We start from the raw sequence: 19798 nt of genomic DNA, 5'->3' as shown, positions 1-19798 counted from the left end.
CCCAAATCAGTGCGTGGGATGTTTCCCAAGTTGTAGCCAAATTTAGAGTAGACCGAGCATTTGGTTAAGTTTCTCTTTATTTTTGTTAATTCTGTAGTCAGGAAAGTTTTGAATTTATCATTTGTAGTGTATGGTCTTTGTTGTTGATGGATAATTGGGAAAAGTGTTTTAAGTCAGAGTTTGAGTCATGTGGGAGTTTTTTTTGAAGTTCTTTCAGTTTTGGCCTACATTTATTATTAAAAAAATGCATCAACACATCAACAATGTTAGATATACAAGAACAAACAACTTGAATTGGGAAGAACTAGATGGAATAATTTAATAATTCTACCACAACTTTCACAGATTTTATCTCCTGGTGTCTCTTGGAATCTATAAATCACATTGGTTTCTTCTATTTTTTTTGGGGGGGTGCAGGATTTTGCAGACCTTACAAAAGAGCCCACCTTGGAAAGCCAGCCAGACTGCGATGAGCCGGCATCCGGTGAAGAGAGTGACGCTGTAGCAGCGCCGATCCACGACACTCAAATGCGGCAGGTCTGTGCCGTTCACCGGGAGCTGTTCACCAAACTGGTGCGGGCCGGTTGGATCCGGTCATGTCGGCCGACACTCAATGCGAGCGATGCTTTGTACCACCAAGCCTTGAAAGATGGGTACGCCGTCATGGTCCGACTCGGCGGCAGGGCACTGCCATTTCTAGGTTGGTTGTGATGTTGACTTTGTCCATTCAGACTGAACCTTTCATCAGATGTGCTCATTTTTTTTTCTTTAATATTTGAATGCATTGTTTTAAGTTTGCTAAGCGGTTGTGATTTTCCCCGGTATTTCCTGACCAAGATAACTAATTGCATGTGTTTTGTCAAGCTTCAGTAAATTCTGCCGTCATTAGAATTTCATTTAATGTTTGTCTTCACGGTTTCATTCTTTCTTTTTTATTTTGTAAAAAGCTGCTTTGTTACCACAGATGCGTGCTAAAACTTTGACTTGGTATTATTTCATTCCGTACAGTAGCATGCATGTACATACTGTAATGAATTTCCAGATTTTGCCATTTCTTGAAAAGTTTGGCTCTCGCACTATGCATTGAAACACGTAGTGTATTATCAGTTAAGAGGCTGCTGTGATGGTACTAGTGAGAGAAACTTGCCCTTGTAGTCAAATAGGAGTCAAATCTACAGTTTTGTAAAAAGAATACCAGGGGTCCTTGTACGCAATAAATTAATGCCACTGGTTCTGCTCAGAGTAAAGAGTAATTAATGACATCATCAGATGCTATAACATTAATGATCAACATGTATTTTCATTTGTTTTCTGTTTACACAACCAAGATCCCTCACTGGACAACAAGCTCCTGGGTGCCCACCTGCTGATGGTCCGATACCTCCACAGCGCCCTCAGCCCAGCTGACCGGGTCGGCACTGAAGAGCACCCTCAACCGTACGACATCTACCACGATGGCAACATAGAGGAGGCCATCCAGTGCCGTCCACTGCTGGAGAGATTCTGTGGGCGAATCTTGGAGTTGTTGGAACAGTGGCCCGAGCACCCCACCCTGAAGCAGGTAAGCTCTGTCCACTTAATCCCATCACCCATGAAGGATAGGGGAAATAAGTGAAAGAGCATGCTGTGCTTAAAGAATTCAATTTTTTCCTTTTTTCAAAAGGCTTGAAGCTCCCAGGTGTGCCTGCTAACTTCTTCTGTGAATCCTGTTTTCAGTATAATGTTGTCAAACGAAAGGGATCTTTTTCTCCTCGTGGCTAGTAATGCATGTTAAAAAAAATGGCAAAATGTACGCTTTATTGTTACTTATTTACTATCGTTGATGATATATGGTTGTGAAACCAAGGATTCCTCAAAAGTGCCCCAGGCACTGTAGCTCACAAACTGGCAGGAGAGAAGGAGTATAACAGTGTTTAGTGCGGGGAGAAAAATCCCTGAAGAATATTCGGGATAAACTCTTCGAGATCAGGTAGGGACTGAAAAACCCTATCCCCCTGAGGAAAGAACCGCTACGCCAGCCTCGCTCACCTCTCAGTGAGAGGAGTCAAACATTTCTTAGTTTTTCTTCCTTTTATTTGTAGTTGACGTTATTGATTGATCGCATCTTGGAGTTTCCTGTCACCAGCCCCCTCATGAAGTTTGTCACCGGTCTGGAATTGCTCTTGGAGAAAGCGCAGGTAAGACAGAATTTCTGTGCATTACAACGCATTGTCGTTTGCGTTTTGAGCCGTAATATTTACAGCCGATCACGTTAATATTGTTTAATTTCCTGTAATACGTTGAACTCCAGCAAAACCAAAAGATTCCTAGTATTTCCATTTGTACAAACATCAAATTAGTTCAAGGACACCTCAAATGCTTCAAACACTTGCCAGGTGTGATATAACTCTGAAAACAATAGAGTGATGCAATCAGTTGTGTACATGTTTTACAAACAAGTATACGTTCTGATGGTGTTTTGACACAGACTCTCCTTTTGCTGGCACCGTCAAAAACAGTCAAAAATTCCTTCCACTTCTCCCTGTACAGTACATAGACATATCATATGTCACTTGACTGATTTTGACTGATAGGACGACTGTGTTGAAAATGCACCTTGCATAGAAGGGTCAACACTAATTTGGGACTAGGAATGCTGGCAAAGAGGTTGTTGGCCGTACCTGTCTGAAGGATGTATTCACCTTTCTATTTGCCGCGTCTCAGTTGCAGTTTTTTGCCAAAACCACTAAGCTATGGGTGAGAGTCTGGAACCAAAACAGAACTTTGCAAAGTTAAAATATATCATGCCACTATCGTGAAACTAAATAAAAAAATACTTCCACCGAATACTAAAATGAATATGACTCCCATTTCAAGACTAAAGAAGCAACTGTGCTGTTTGAGGCAAAAAGTTGTTGCCAACCAGTGATGACCTTTCTGCAACCTTTGGCTGCCATACAAAATGGTGGTCAATGTGTGTCAAACTGAGGAAGGGTTTGTAGACTGCGCCATGCACATCACAGCACTACGGAAAACTGTCAAACACAAGTTCTTGAGAGCGACTCAAAGAGAACATATTTAACATAATCCTTGTGAAAGAGGCTGGCATTTGATTGTAGCAGTGTGTGTTTAGATGTGCACTTGGATGGCTCTTCTGCGGCAAAAGCCAAAGCTGTCTTTAATGATCTGGACTGCCGTCTGGCGGTACGTGTGATAGGAGAAACAGTAGATGAATACATTGAAGGCGCTGTTTGAAATCGTCAGCCATACCATAGAGAAGTGCAGCCAGGGGGGAATAACGCCATTGGTGTAACCGACTATGGTCCTTGACAGAATGGTGGGTGTGTAGCAAACCGCAAACGTCAGGGTGACCAGAAGGAAAGTCTTCAGAGCCTTGTTGTCCTGACTTCGGCTGGCTGCGTTGCGACCGTCCAGGTGGATCCGCTGTCTGTGCCAGTTGCTGATCTTTATGATATAACAGTAAATGCAAACGATTGTTGTTGTTGGACCTAGGTCCAAGAAGATCAGCATCATGACATTCATGGTGTTGGAACGCTTTGCATGGAAACATGATACTGCCGCATGAAAATATTGCGCGGGTGTTTGAAAAGTCACAACAGTGATGGTCACTGTCAACACCGATGCTGCGAGTATGATTACGATGATGCGATGCTTGGAGCACCACATGGGAAAGCGAAACGGTCGGATGATGGCAACGAACCGCTCAACATTGAGCAGCGTCATGGCAGTCACCGACATGACTAAGGCCACAAACCTCACAGCAGCAAAGAGTTGGCAGCCGAATTGCCCAAAAGGCCAGTCGCCAAGAGCTGAAGCGGCGATGCTGGACAGGGTAGACACACCCACGAGGAGGTCGTACCCAGCCAGCGTGGTCATCAGGACCTTGGTGCTGTCGGCCAAATCGGACACCCGACGCATCACGGCGATGCAGAGGATATTGCCAAGTATGATGACGGCTGCAACGAGAACGATGAAACAAGTCCGGACGGCGATGAGGAAAGGTGGCATACCCAAGGTTTCTCCCGATGAGTTGTTCATCTTCTGGTGCCTCGAAACAAAAAGACTATCCATAAAAGCCTAACTAAAGCACAGTCTCAGCTGAACGTGGACCACGCAAGTCTCTAGAAATTCCACATGCGGCATAAGGATGTACCATATGTACATGTTCAAAGTATCCCAAGGCTGTGTCACGCAGCTTGTTTAATTAACGATGCATCTACTGGAGACAGCTCCCTCATAACAATGTCAAAACTCCATCTACCAGTACCAGTTACTATAATTGCCTTTGTGTAGTACCAGAAGTCATCCTGACTGTTTTATTCTAGTGCGCAACATCCCCGCATCCTCTTCAGCGCTTAATCTCTGCTGGGCCTTGCACGTGATGGTGCCCATTGTGTTCACGGTGCCACTCTGAACAGTTAATGTGCCCCTAAACCATTAAAATAATTGTTGATTTCAAAAGCCCGCTCTGAGACAATGCACAAGTTCCCGGCGGACGTATCTAATCAGCGACTGTAAATGAGACCCTTTTACGTTAATGGCTTCAGCTTTGCCAGTGGTGAGCTTCATTAAAAAAAACAAACAAACAAATGAATAGACAAACTGATGATTGGATCTTGTTTGTAATGTTCCAGGCCTAGTGGGGCAGGAATCCGAGGGACTGAGCAATCTCCTTAGCTCGTTATGAGCATGTACGTGAACAGAGTGTTTGTTCCTGCCCATTTTCGCAAGCATGATCAGCGATGCCTCTTTACTGAAAGTGCCCTACCATTCATCCAAATTGCTGTTTCAGACTGACAACTGTTGTTCCATCTTAATAACCGATGGTAGAGCATAACATGCAATAATCATTAACCACTTTCAGATATTGTTGGTGCTAAAGTCCTGATGGGTCAAAGGAAGTGCATACTTGGTGAGGTACCCGCACCAGCCACCAAAGAAATACCTACTCTTAAGTTGTTGCATGACTGCTATTAATAGGACAATCAGAATGAATGAAGAGCTTTAGTTAGTAAGACATTATTTGAGGAGTATGTGTTTAACATGGCCCATCTGTCAATGGCTTGCCACCAAGGGGATCTCTTCTTTTAAATTGCAGTGATGAAACTGTTCTTTGAAAGTCCAAAAAGTGATTGAAATAAGTAACTTATTAACAACATTGCTATATAAATATTTGAGCGATATCATGTTTATTGATTTTGCGCATATTAATTAGTGAAGTACACAGACATTATTTATTACATATTTTCAATTTTTGTAAAAATCTCTGGACAAGAGTATTTGATTTGATTGAAATGGAACACAGTCCTGGATATAACATTCATAACGAGAAGGAAAACTGACAACAACTTGAAAAAAGGAATGTCTTTTAACAAGTTTGCATAACACCTCCATTTATACACACTCACCCATGGAAAAATTCAGTTTGGATGACCCAGGTTGACTCTTACACTGCCATGTAACATTAAAAAAAATCGCGTTGTCTGATTTTCATTTCAAGCTTGGCATCAAGAGTTGTACAGAACTTCAAAGAAAAGGTCATGAAAGGACAGTTTGACACTTGTAGCAGTTTGGGAGTAGTGGCAGAATGTTTACAGGGAGGGGCTGGGATTGAAATCCCCCCCCCCCCCGGTCTGTCTATGTTTGAAGTCACACTTTTGGTAATTGTGCTTTTCGGAAATTACTGCCGACAGGCAAACTCTCGAGATACTAATTATTCTAGCATTGTCGTTATTATAAAAGCCAGTGATCACTCTCAGGTTTATCAACTCTAAAACGCAGCCCTTGCTCGGCCAAGGAGAGTACCGTGGTACATGTACAGTAGCATATGTACAAAAAATGACAGTCCTTCACACCATCCAGCGATGAATGATTGTTGCTCTTGTATCAATCAAAAACAGGAATATATTTAAACCTGTTTTTTTTCTTTTTTTTACAGCAATTGGTCTAAAATAGCTTTTGATTTAAAACATTAAGATTCTGACGGATCAAATTGCCATTTCAATACACAGACCTTTGAATTTTGTAATGCCAACATCTGAACTCTGACCTGTTTTAGCCAGTGTTGTTCAAAAAATGAACTCCAAATTTCATGTCAGATGCTCACAGTTTATTTACAGCGCTAATAAGAATAAAGTTGTAGACAATGCTGAACATGTACTATCCCAAAAGGAATATGCACCGTGCATCATAAGTCACAAAAGCATTTTTAGTAAGGTGGTAATGCTTGATATAAAAAAGCCACAAAATGTAGTGTAAACTCGTACACATTTTCCTTCCTTGTGGGCTTGATATACTGGTAACATGGCTAGTGGGTGGATTGAGGGTCGTGCAGTAATATTTCTAAAACACTGTGAAATGTTTACCTGAGGCCCTCAACCTTAAAAGCAAGCCATACAGAGTAGGAAGCTGCATTGGCTTTGTTGAGGGCACTTAACTGCCTCCCTCCCACCCACACACCCCGGCCAAGTGTTGCCGGAAATAATTGATGTGCCATACCTGAAGTTCTGCCCCAATTCATGCATTCTCATTTGATGAAAAGTGTACCATTTTGTCAGTGTTAATGTGAGAGAAATGATATCTCACTGAAACACTCAATAAGGCCGTTCAAGCTGTAAGGAACATGTCATAAAATTTGCACCATTTGGTCTGAGGTTTCCTCGCGTGTTTGGATCGTCAGCTGTGATCATTCCTATTTCTTGCACTCTGTGGACTGCGTCTCTCATCTCTTTCCCTTAAACTGATTTTATTAGATGTTTATTGGTTGAATAGAGCGCTTGCAATGACAGGGAAATCTCTCTGCAAGGATCTTCTTAGCCGTCTGACGATAAAACCGGTTGAAGAGACCGTAGATGAACACATTGAGAGCGCTGTTGGAAGCAGGCAACCAAGTGAGAATGAATTCCATCCAGGGAGGGATACCTGTCCTTCCAAAACTCTGCACCACTCGCCAGGCTAGATACGGTGTGTAGCAAGCAGCGAATGTCAAGGTGACCAGAAGGAAAGTCTTGAGAGCTTTATTGTCCTGGATGTTGTTTGCTCCGTTGGGGTTGTTGGCATTGGCTCGTCGCTCGTGCTGTCGGCTGATTTGAATCAGACGAAAATAAAGGCAAGTCATTGTGAGTGTTGGCAATACATTTCCGAGAAAAAGGAAGAGGGAGTTTACGATTATCAGGTCGCTCTTAAAGAAACATACCAAACCAACGTCATAGTATGCGGCAGACACCGTAAATACGAACGAGCCAATTAATAAAGAAGCCAATGTCAAGAAGGAGGTTGCAAGCACAAGCACGATGACACGTTTCTTAGAGCACCACACAGGGAACTTGAAGGGCCAGGAGACGGCAATGAAGCGCTCAATGTTCAGACACATGAGCGAGAAAACAGACAAGGTGTAAGAGGCAGCCACCAGGAAGGTGAACACCATGCAGACGGCATCACCGTAGGGCCATCTGTCCAGAGCCGAGGTGGCAACACTGAAGAGCACTGTCACGCCTACAAGGAGGTCGTACACCGCCAGCGATGTCATGAGGACTTTGGTGCTGTCGGCCAAGTTGGACACCCGACGCGTCACGATGATGCAGAGGACATTGCCAAGGATGATGGCCATCGCCAGGAGGGTGATAAAACAAGTTCGGAGTGCGACAAGATACCATGGCATGCCCGAGGCGTCTACTGATGAATCTTTGGTGCTGTGAAACAAATGGCCCTCCATGAATAAAATGACTGTCAAGTACCTCAGTGGTACTCGGAGGTGCTCACCATGGCATGCCCGAGGCGTCTACTGATGAATCTTTGGTGCTGTGAAACAAATGGCCCTCCATGAATAAAATGACTGTCAAGTACCTCAGTGGTACTCGGAGGTGCTCACCATGGCATGCCCGAGGCGTCTACTGATGAATCTTTGGTGCTGTGAAACAAATGGCCCTCCATGAATAAAATGACTGTCAAGTACCTCAGTGGTACTCGGAGGTGCTTTGAAATACAGAAATGAGAATTTAGCCCAAATTCACACCTGCTCAATACAGATGTGTCTCCTGATTGCGTCACTACACCCAGTATCATCAATAGTACATCCACAGGAGACGTCAACCTCATCCCTCTTCAGTTTACCAGATTTTTGTCCAATCATTAAATAGCAGGTCCCATCACGCAACCTGCATACCATTGGAGCCATCATCATCCATGGTGTCAGTTACTTTCCATGCCAGAGCTGAGCATGGCCAGTGTGCTGAGCTTTATCACGGACAGATTTCTATTTTCTGTTTGGACAACCATACATGTACGTGTTTATTCATGAACTCATACGGGAAACTTCAATCTGCCGCTAACTGCAACTGAAGGGAGAATCGGTGTGCAGAGGGGGAGGATACAGTGATGAGAAATGTGCATTGTATACAATGATACAATCTCAAAGGCAAAATGGGGATGCTGATTCACGCAAGATGGGAATGGCAAAATGAGGAAAATGTACCATATTGCCAAATCAATGATTATCTTCAATGTTCTCACAGCCTTGTGAACACACTGTTTTACCGTCAGCAAAAGCAACCCTTGGCTAGCTAAAGTTTAACACCCCGCATGTCATTGACTGCGAATGAGACTTAACGCATTGATCCCAATTGGCTGTCTAATTTTAGATGCCCCCGTGCTGATGGGCAAAAGTCTGTAGCCGTGGTACCGGAAACTTCCTCATCTTGTTGAACACGTACAGGGCACATGTACCGTACAGCGGCTCTAATGTTGATATTAGAACAGCCCAGATGCACAAGATTGATGCACAGGCAAGTTGCTGACTTGGTTTCTTAACCCTAACACTCCTCAATCTTTCACCTGTTGGAGGACTGAGGAATGTTAGGGTTAATGATTGAAAATACATCGACAGAGTTTTCTCCCTCGGCCAGCAGTCATGTTACATTTTAACCTTAACCTGCCCCTTTCCCTCCACATATGATGTGTTTTTGGAGCTGCGAGGCTTTGTGAGGTTTTAACCACAAATGGTGAAGATTAAACGATGCCTGAAAATTCAACCGATTCCAAAGTAATGCTGATAGTCAGTGGCATTAATCTGTGCCAGGAAATGGGAGGGGGGGTGATGACTTGCCTGGACACGGAAATGTGAAAAGGGACGGTAGGGGTGTTGGATACTGATGACACAATATGACACTCGGGGGCGATGTTCATGATACAAATGTACATCTGTAATACATGTACATGTATCATACTGCTGCAGAATCCTACAGCAAAACAGCATTTCTGTGGCTTTTTTATTTACAATTGATCTCCGTTTCGAGTGCTATTGGATGCACTTTGGGTGTGGGAAAGTCCGAGAAATTTTTCAAAATCTGCCTCATTTTATTCTCACCCTGAAAAAGGAGGAGGGGTGGGTTGGAGGATGATTCAGTAGCCCATACCCCCGGTTAAAAGTGGGTTGATGTTTTGCATCTTTTGTTTAGCCAGAGGTGTCTCATAATGTCAGGTTGCAGTAAGAAGTACATGTATACATTGTTGAGACGACTCTGTTCAGGAGTTATGGCTTGGCTGCCAGTTTTATTGAAAATTTGCCACTGTATCCTGCCATATTTGTCATGTTTGTGACAGCTGAAATTTTCTGTTATCTTTAAAGTCCTAGGATCCCTCTTGGTTTCAGTTGGAAAACGATAAATCAAGGCTTATCTTGTCTTAGTGAGCCCCAGTTCATGTATATATATATCAACCAGGCAGGTAAAACTCAGTAGAGATGCCAAATGTGTTGATAAACCGGCCAGTATCAAGGAGGTCGCAAGCGTAGGCATGATGACACGTTTCTTGGGACGCCACACAGGGAACTCGTAGGGCTGGCTGAGGGCAGCAAAGCACTCCGTGTTCCAGTAAAAAAAGGAGAACATTGACATTCTCAAACACATGCCTGCCTCACTGTGGAAGGTGACAAGACCGCAAAATAAAATCATTCCCCAAGATTGTCTTTTGACGTTGAGCCTCAGTCTGTTATAAGCTTAGCTGGATAGCCATGTTTATTGAAAGGTGGGGCGATTTGTACCTCAGGGTTGACTTCACTGATTGCAGAAAAAGCCAACTGTCAGAATGCCTTAGTCAGTATTCATCAGCCAAACCTCCTTTTCCTGGACTGGTCTTTAAGCCAAGCTCAGCTCTGCAGGGCTTAAGAGAGTGAATGGTAAAATTTGCTACTGCCCCAAGCTTTGGCCGTGTCCGAAACGGGCTTCCAGAGCTACGGCTAGGTCTATTGTCTGCGCATCTCCACGCATTTCCAATGGTGGGAAGACCTAGACCTAGCTCTAGACAACAGATTCGGATGCAGCCGAAGTTTTACTGAGGGATTACAGTCAGCTTGCCCATGAGCAATTCCCTCTGCTGACAATCGAACATACTGCTCTCAAGCTCTCATAAGAGAGTCCCAGTATTTGATTGACTGGGAAATAATAAATGCAGTTAATGTCACGGAAACGCTGCCTCTCTGGATCATCTATGTACAATGCATTTTTCAACATTGTTTAAATTGATTTGTCAATTAAAGTATTTTTCAAGGATAAACAGACATGCAAGTTCGGCCATTTAACCCTTGCCATTCTGAATCCAACAAGAATGTGCATGATTTCGATGGTCCATAGGCGGTCAGGGGTAATAAAGTCAATCTCGAGTGCATTCAAAGTCTCAAGCCTTTGTGTATTTTGGTCTTCAATTCCTCAGACTAAAATCACAAACACAAGTACACCAAGCACTCCAATTGCTAAGAAAAGTTTAAAAATTAACAGGTTTTTGGTGTTCTGATAACCATTTCCATGGAATGTGTTAAAGGCTGTTTTAACTAATGCCATGCAGAGAGCAATTGTATCGTCGGATCCTAAACCATGTTTATGTCTGTTACACTTTGTTATCTGTTGCTTATGGTAATTTTTGTTTATTCAATGTCACATGACTTGGGTACATCATTAGATATTGATGGGTTGAACAGACCTCTTCCAACAGTGAAATCTCTCTACAAGAATCTTCTTAGCTGTCTGACGATAAATCCGGTTGAAGAGACAGTAGATGAACACATTGAAGGCACTGTTGAAAGCGGGCAACCAAATCAGGATGAATTCCATCCATGGAGGGATATCTGTGCTTCCAAAACTGTCCACCATTTGCCAGACTAGAACGGGTGTGTAGCAAGCAGCGAATGTCAAGGTGACCAGAAGGAAAGTCTTGAGAGCTTTATTGTCCTGGATGTTGTTTGCTCCGTTGGGGTTGTTGGCGTTGGCTCGTCGCTCGTGCTGTCGGCTGATTTGAATCAGACGAGAATAAATGCATGTCATTGTGGATGTTGGAAATATATCTCCCAGAAAAAGGAGCAGAGAGGTCAAGACTGGGTGATCATTGTTTAGAAAACAGGTGCATGGAATTGGAGCATACACGGCAAATTTCTCAACTGTGAATGCGAAAATTAGATACATAGAGAATGACAGGAATGAGGTTACAAGCACAAGTATGATGACACGTGTCTTGGAGCACCACACAGGGAACTTGTAGGGCCGAGTGACGGCAATGAATCGCTCGATGTTAAGGTAAAGGAGCGAGAACACCGACATATGGAAACACAAAGCTGTCAGGAGGGTGAACACCATACAGGCAATTTCGCCAAACGGCCATCTGTCTAGAGCTGAAGCAATGATAAGGAAGTGCATCATTATGCCGATAAGGAGGTCGTACACAGCCAGTGATGTCATGAGGACTTTGGTACTGTCAGCTAAGTTGCACACCCGGCGCACCACGGCGATGCAGAGAACATTACCAGATACAATTAGCAGTCCAAGGAGAGCGATGAAACAAGTACGGAGGGCAATGAGGGCTGGAGACAGGTTGGAAAAATCTGTTTCCATGGAGTTATTCATGTTTCAAGTCTTCGGATTCCCTCGCTTTCAAGTTGAGTCACTGAAAACGAATGAGCAATTGTCAAGGTCTTTGTCTTTGAGTGTTGGCACTCGGTCAAGTCGAACCAAATGAAGCTGCCAGTGTGGACTTGTTGACAGACAAGTCTTGAATTATTGAGATTTCAAGTCAATCATCATCCTCCAAGCCAAAAGTTGCCGGACTGGTGTTAACACAGACTAACTGTGCAGATCGCATGGTCAAATAAGTCCATTGTAAATGGTTGTAGCCATCAGAAGCTGTGTTTCAGCACCAAATGCATTCATCAGCTTTGCTCTCAACACTTGATATAATGCCCAGCTTATACCTTCAGCCCCCTGATGTAAAGAGCAGCCTTTTTCGACTCTGATTGACATTGGCAATTAGGAGTCTACCATTGTCACATAAACAAGTGGTGTGCCAGTTTGCTGGATGGCTTTTAATAAAACTGTCACGTTTGATGAGTGAGGGTTGATTTATTTGTTCAGCCAATCTTCTTGGCACTGACATTGATCCAGGGAAAATAAAGATTTCACAAAAGAGACTCTGTTAGTTGTTTTGGAAAGAAACGTTTTCCAGGTTCAATATTTCATGGATTGGTTCGTTGATGAGAAATGTGTCTTGGAAGAAAGCATGCCACTCTGTTGCCAACACTTTCCGTTTTTTGTGCATTCATATTTTTTGATGGAGCAAGTGCAGAGGGCAGGGAAGCCTAGGAACAGGCCTGAGTCCATTGCACTGGAGTTTTTTTTTTATATAAGTCTTCCCGTTCTTAAGTAGTGACAGAATATAAAACAGCAAGATTCCTGCAGCCTTCAATTGATCAGTTCTGCCATTTCCTTTGGGAAAACTCATACCCCCCCTGCATTATTTCCCAGTGTCAGCACAGGAGAAATCAGCAGCTAAGAAACAAGTACTCGTAGCGTTGCTTCAGAATTCCAAAGCAACTCTGTCGACCGATCCGACTGCGCATCGGATTTCAGAGATGACTTAGGCACAACACTGTAAACGAGATTGTGCAGTGGGTATACGGTAGTGACCAGTTCTTCCCTTTTTGATGCATTTACAAGCTTTCTTCCAATTCCAAAGCGATCATCCACCATGCAAAGCAACTGCCTCAGCAACCAGGGGAGCTTTAACTCTGCACTGTTCCATTACTTAATGGGGTTCCAGTGTTTGATTTGGCTGTTTACCCTAAACCCTCCTGCCTACATTGCCTGGCAACTACAGTCAGACACATCAGTCTGCATCATTTGTCCAAGCGGCTTGCCTGCCCAGTGTGACAAGATCCAACAGGTCAACCCTCCCCAAGGCCAAACAGCCTGGGAGTCTGTGGTTGCCAGTCACCTCAAGATCCAACAGTGGCATTGTCTCAACATGGCCAGTTTGGTCCCTGCTGTTGATTGCCCAGTGCATCAAAGTTCGTCAGACTTTTTCACCTGATTCACTGCGCTATGTCTGGCAGGGTTAGGGTTAAGCATTTAAAGTTGTCGTTACAATGTCAGACATATGGATGGCTTATTGGTCGGATGAATCCTAATCTGTTAAAGTTTTGATGAGTTAATGAAGGGCGATTGGGTTTATTTTATTTAACGAAGACTATTATTTACCCCGATTTTTTTGGTCAAGAAAAATTGTGGCTTTTACTATTATTGGAATATTTGCATCCATTCTTATAAGTTTTTTCTCCGGAATGAGTCAAGCCTGAAGTACAAAGCAAAGATTCTTTGCTGTTGATGGCGAATATTAATTCAGTTGTAAAAGGGAATTCGTCTGTGAAAAGGAAGAGAATTGACTGATTTCATGAAAGTGTTTGACTTCATAGGAATGAGGAAACTGTTGAGAATCTCATTTTTATTGGTAAATTAAATATTGCAGTTTGACTGCATTTTGCAAGTTTGGCCTTAGAAAAAAAATGGTGCAATTTGGTGGGTAAAATTCAATTTTTAGTTGTGATAAGACTGACACTAGTCTATGTTTATGCAGTGCCTAGTGCACTGGTATGTTCAGTATCCCTGCTGATACCAATAGACCACATTGTCCTATCTAAGCCTGTAAATGCAAGCTCTCTAGCCTTGTCAGTAATACCACACTAGTCAAAATCATTTGCCTCAGCTTTCTTGACTGACTGTTATGGGAATTAGGCTTACATTGATTAGTTGAGATACTGACAAGGTCAACTTGTCAGATTGCTTGATTTGGCCAGGCAATGAAAACTGCCTTCACAGTTTGATAGCTAGAGCCTGGCAGAGTTCTGAAGGAGAAACAGTTCCACTGTCATTCAATCTGGTGATCTCTTATCATGGCAAACCAGTTAATACTCTCATTCGGACAGTTATACTTCAAGTAGCTCATTGCCAGTTACCCTACTGAATCTTTTCATGCAACCTCTGTAATCTTGTTTATTTTTCACCTCAAGATTCCCGGAGAAATTTGTCAGAAACCCTCAATTTGTGTCGTTGAGCGGTTTCCCTTTGTCTTCTTTTCAGGAGTGGGAGGGCAACGCAAGCCGTGCTGTCTCTGTGCGAGAGCATTTGGAGCAGATTACGGACCTGGTCATACAGTGGAGGAAACTGGAGCTTAGGTACAGCCTTGATTCCCAGTTTGCACATAATCCATGAGTAACTTGAAAGCAGTGAGATCACGTTGCTTCCTTGTAAACCTCATGCTTTCATACCCATTCAGTCACTGACATAATTTGTTTAGTCATCAGTCAAGGAGTTTTAACGTGATGGCAGTGATTTACTTATTTCATTCACAGGAGGGGGTGATTTGGAGGTAATATTGATATTTATCAGAGTATAAAAAAGGAGTCTGCTATAGTCATTTTTTTCCTTGTTTGTTAGATTCTTTTGTCAAGGTTAAGAATTTTGTCGTATCAAAAGTGATCGCACTCACATTGTGGGTGGGGCTGCTACCTGGGTGAACAGTTGATATATTTTCTAATATGAAAATTAAAAAAATTCTTTGTAAAAATTTAATTCCAATTATTATTCCTTTAAAAAAATGGATTAAACTGTTTGTTTAGATGTTGGTCAGCATGTTTAGACACCGTGGCATACCGGATGGAGCAGGGTGCCAACAAATGGTGGTTTCACATCTACCAGCTCCTCCAGTCACATCTTGGCCTGGACATCACCAAGGCGACAGATGACCAAGACTGTCACCCCAGTGGTGAGGAGACCAGTGCAGCAATGGGAAGCGAAGGGGATGATGGGAAGAGCCAGACCACCGAGTCGCTGGTTGCCGCCCTGGAACAGTTCCTGGAGGGCTCGAACCTCGGCGAGTTTGCCGGGAGGTTGCAGATGCTGCTGTCCTTCCACTGTCAAGTAGCAATGCAGCCTAGAAGTCAGAAACAGAGTAAGTCAATGGGACAGGTACCACAGAAAGGAACAACTTTAAATTTCACATTTTTTTGTGAATCTTATTAATATTCATTAATATCTTGGCTGGTCACAACATGCTATTGGTTAATGAGATGTAAAACGGGCACATACGATGGCCTGTGCATTGGCATGATATCGTAATGCCTCCAATTGTTGTGGCTGGATTAGTGTACAACTTTTCTCTCCAAAACATCAGATCTTTTCCCTTCTGGACAGAGGTTTATAGGAAGAGGTGTTTCAGTGAGCATTACATTTACCCTTTTTGTTTGGTACAGTGGAGCTAGTTAGCATTCTGTGGAATCTCTATTGCTACTACAAGCAGTTCTTGGCGGCAGTGGAAGCTGAGATCAAAACTCGCAGGGCTCCAATTGAAAAGGAACTGAAGGTACTGTCATCGTGACATGTGACCCGCTCTGTGAAAAAGGGTATTAAGGGACACTCTGCTATTTTGGACAGGGTGATTTTTTACTTTCTGGTTTTTTGGCTTCTATAATATCAGTACTTCCACAATTCATACGAGAAACCTAACTGTTGCTATGGGCATCAAGAGACTTTTTTCTTGGCTGATTTCTTTTCTCACTTCCTGTGTTTAAAGGGCTTTATCTCTGAAAGTAATTCTGTTAATGTGTATGATATGATTATGCAAAAATCAATATATCTCCAGATTGCAAAATGTCACACGGTTCAAACCTACACCAAAGTAAAGCTTACGATGTAACCTATTCAAAAGTGTATGTGACTCATTTTGCAAAAATGTCCCATAATACCCATTTTTTTTGTGGAGCGGGTCACATGTTCTCTTTTTCTTTTGAAGTATGGAAGTGTTACACGTGGTACCACATACACTTTGACAGGGAATTGAAAAGAGGGATATTTATAAATGCTTAACCTCCTAGATGCTTCAAAATCTACTAAGGGTTTTGGAAGATTTTGCAAGAATTTAAGATGATATTACCCAGCTTCACTGCATGCAGTTTGATTCCCTTTCACACTTGGAGGATAGAGAATATGCTGGTGGGTTATTTGTATGTTTGGAAAATGTTTGAAATCCAAGATCTTGAGATATTCCACGTGGTTATTCATGGAAGACGGTATGATTTTTCTATCGGCTTTTTTTCCTCCAGGGCTTTGTCAAGATTGCTCGCTGGAACGACATTAACTTTTGGGCTGTCAAACAGGCAGTTGAGAAATCTCACAAGACGCTGCACAAGTTCAGCAAGAAGTTTGAGGTAAAGCCCTGACAACCGGGCTAATAAAATGTATCTTTTGTTTGCCCGTCTTACAGCCTACAAAATATCAACTGTTTTGTGTCTTTGACATTTTTGCTTATGAGATACTCTCCATAATAAAACTAATATTGGAAAAAAATTTTTCACATACCAGGCAGAGCTGAAGGAGCCAGCTCGAGGCACCTTTATAGACACTAAGGTAGCGGAGAAAGAAGAGATCTTCACAGACGGCAACGCAGGTACCAGACTAAGTGACTTTGATGAGTTTCTCACACCAGATGAGTACAAGGTAATGGTTACACGGGTTATCCCATAGTCTGCTGCCACCAGTTTGGATAATTTCATTATCTCACCTCCTTGGACCAATCTGGATAGTTACACTGGTCATCCCACTTGCTGCCATTGGTTTATAGTTTCACTGATGGTCTCCACTGCTGCCACCAATTTGAATAATTTCACTCCTTATCCCACCTGCTGCCACCAATTTTGAGTAGTTTCACTCCATATCCTACATGATGCCATCAATTGGATAGTTTCACTCCATTTTCCCACCTGATGCCACCAATTTGTATAGTTTCACTTCCTATCCCACCTTCTGCCACCAATTTGAATAGTTTCACTTCATATCCTATATGGTGCCACCAATTTTGATAGTTTCACTCCTTTTCTACCTGCTGCCACCAATTTGAATAATATCACTCCTTATCCAACCTGCTGCCACCAAATTGAATAGTTTTACTTCCTATCCCACCTTCTGCCACCAAGTTGAATAGTTTCACTCTTTATCCCACCTGATGCCAAAAATTTTAATTATTGCTCAGCTTATCCAATGCATTGTTGGGGCATAGTTCATAGTTTGTTAGGGCATACAATAGTTCATGGTAACATATTTATTTTGGCATAATTGTTGCACAAAGTCTATGTACGGTATACCTTAAAAGTCTTAAAATGGAGGTTTCTCAGTTTTCTCGTTTTCTTTTTATTGACAGAGCTACATAGAGATTATCCCACCTGCTGCCACCAGTTTGATCACTGATAAGTCACTGCATGCGAGGCTCTCCAGCCTCCTGCCTCGTATGACCAAACTATGTCTTACTGTCTTTAAGAAATGCCCCTATCCTGCTCTCACGGTGGCAGTGGATGAATTCACAGGTATGGACCTAAGCTTTTCAATGTCAGTTTTTTGGGGGGAATGCCAAGTTTGCTTTTGCCTTTTCAGGTTTCTGTTTTGTGGACTTGATGGAGTTCAGTAGTCTGTTATGTGAACTCCTTGTCAGTAAAGGGCACATAAAAGGTTTGCTGTCATTTCAAAGTTAAGTTAAGGGAATAGATTGAAGTATATACAACACATTTTCCTTGGAATGTGCACAAAATGTGCTATTGTGTAGTTGTACTTCTTTCCAATTTTTGTTGTAACAAACTTATTTAGTGTGGTAATACAACTGGCACTGTAAGCCTTGAAGTAGGTGTACTTGTGATCCAGTCACTAAAGTTTTTCGTATTTCAGCGTCAGAAAGAGTTGGAGTCGCATCATACTTTTCTTACTTTGTATATTAATTTGTTGTAGGAGAAATTGTGTCTGGTGTCAAAGAGCTGCAGAGTTTAGATGTCTCAAAGGTAGGACTGGCAGAAGTTGAACGAAATCTTGAAATTACACTGACACGTGTCAAAGAACCACTTGGTCACTGCTGTTTCTGGTACCCATGGCAAGATATATTTCTTCACTTTGGTGGATTAATCTTTTTCTCAACATTCCCAAATACTCAATCGTACAATTCCTAAAAACAGTAACTGGATTGCACCAATGCAGTTGTAAGAGCAAGAACATGTTGAACAGGCATTGTAAATTTGGCCAAGTTCCATACAGCTAAGGTGCTTGTTTTCTTGGTCGCAGGAAGCGGATAAGGAGAAACAGAAGACCCAGGTTCATCGCATACAGCAGAGGAAGAGGAAGGCCCTAGCTGATCTATTCAGATACCTGACTACCATTGGTATGTGATAAGTCTCGCTGAAAAGTCGCATATACTCTGTTTAGGGTTGGATGTGCTGGTGTCTGTCAGTTTGTGCCTCGGATACCTATCTGTTTGCCTGCTGGGGGGGAGGTCCGGCAAGAGCTTTTTGTCTTTCACTTATATAAAGTGAAAAACACTTCCCTCGAAAAGGTCAAAAGGTCCATCATGGTTATCCGGCTTCCAAAAAATCTGGAAGCTTTTTATGGGTAGGGGGCAGTGCCAGTCTGAGTAATTTCTCTTTTGATTTTTCTTGATCACTCCAGGGTTGTCTTACAAGAAGGGTCTGACATTGGCCAGACCAGCCAATCAGAACAAAGCCATGTTGCTACCGCCAGTGGATCTTACTGTTGCTTTGGAAACAGAGGATGCAATGATGAGGTAAATGTTGTAAAACCTACAAGGCATGTTTCAGCAGGTGTTGCCATTACATGGTTCATTTTGTTAGGATGTGGTCAATTTTTTAAAGATCTGTTCAATTTTCTTCTCAGCTTCGGCCACTCAGAGACAGTCTCCTTTTGGGCAGGGTGCCAGCATCATTTTGTCAAGTCCATAGCCAGAAGGGCTGCTTTGGAGGCGGCCCTAGCTGCGCCTTCCAAGGTACTCAAAGATTCCCCTGTGCCAAGTGTTACATAGGAAACAGTGCATTTTTAGTGGCATTGCACTTGTGTGTATGGTCATTTGCTTAAACTTGATGCGCATGTGCCGTTTGTAAAGTCACAACACTTCGTTAGTCAAAGAGATGTTAAGTGCATGTGTCTGACCTGATTGTGAGTGCAGAGTTTCTCCTGTGATGCACTCTGATAGCTTGGGATTTCATCCTATTCCTGAAAGTTAAACTTCCATGGATCTGGATGCTGAGAAGTTTAATCCAGTTTCCAAGGTGATCGATGGAACTGCCAGTCTAGATATTTATAGGGAGCCAGATTGGCATGGTGGTTCTTTCCTGATCTTTCCCCTCCTCAGCCCCGGTTTTGATTCTTAGGCTGCTTCCTAATCTGTTGTCTAGAGCTAGGTCAAGGACTTTGCTTTCATGAGAAATGTGTTGAGACACCAAGACATTAAACCTAGCCGTAGTTAGCTCTGGAAGGCTGTTTTGGACACAGCCTTAGGTCAGCCCACATATGGACTGGTTGTTTTGTTTCTATCTGATTCAGTGGGTTTCACTCAGAAGATTGTTTTGGCTTCTTCTCCCACCTCTAAAGCTGTAGCTTCCTCTCACTGTCTCCTCTTGACAGGTATCCGCAGGCTGGCCAGCTACAGTGCC

The 19798-nt window shown here is 42.8% G+C and overlaps 2 protein-coding genes across 2 annotated transcripts in view; one reads left to right on the top strand and one right to left on the bottom strand.

The window, feature by feature from the left end:
• The window catches only part of LOC110987966 (midasin-like), an 81619-nt gene that overhangs the window by 42507 nt on the left and 19314 nt on the right, over window positions 1-19798 (top strand). The window contains exons 59-71 of the mRNA XM_022251145.2: window positions 418-700; window positions 1329-1561; window positions 2082-2177; window positions 14397-14491; window positions 14936-15267; window positions 15569-15678; window positions 16418-16522; window positions 16677-16811; window positions 17512-17674; window positions 18090-18139; window positions 18417-18513; window positions 18798-18912; window positions 19023-19131. Coding sequence (XP_022106837.2) covers window positions 418-700; window positions 1329-1561; window positions 2082-2177; window positions 14397-14491; window positions 14936-15267; window positions 15569-15678; window positions 16418-16522; window positions 16677-16811; window positions 17512-17674; window positions 18090-18139; window positions 18417-18513; window positions 18798-18912; window positions 19023-19131 — 1923 coding nt within the window. The remainder of the gene's footprint in view (window positions 1-417; window positions 701-1328; window positions 1562-2081; window positions 2178-14396; window positions 14492-14935; window positions 15268-15568; window positions 15679-16417; window positions 16523-16676; window positions 16812-17511; window positions 17675-18089; window positions 18140-18416; window positions 18514-18797; window positions 18913-19022; window positions 19132-19798) is intronic.
• LOC147796709 (trace amine-associated receptor 1-like) lies at window positions 9755-12004 on the bottom strand. Its single transcript, XM_087146690.1, has one exon. It carries the CDS (start codon window positions 11889-11891, stop codon window positions 10950-10952), a length of 942 nt encoding a protein of 313 aa, XP_087002816.1. The 5' UTR covers window positions 11892-12004; the 3' UTR covers window positions 9755-10949.

The sequence above is a fragment of the Acanthaster planci genome, linkage group LG15 (assembly GCF_054643075.1).
Source record: "Acanthaster planci isolate LZ-2023a linkage group LG15, COTS_SCS, whole genome shotgun sequence".
Classification (NCBI taxonomy): domain Eukaryota; kingdom Metazoa; phylum Echinodermata; class Asteroidea; order Valvatida; family Acanthasteridae; genus Acanthaster; species Acanthaster planci.
Note: the sequence above shows the minus strand (reverse complement) of the source record. Positions and strands in the feature narration are given on the sequence as shown.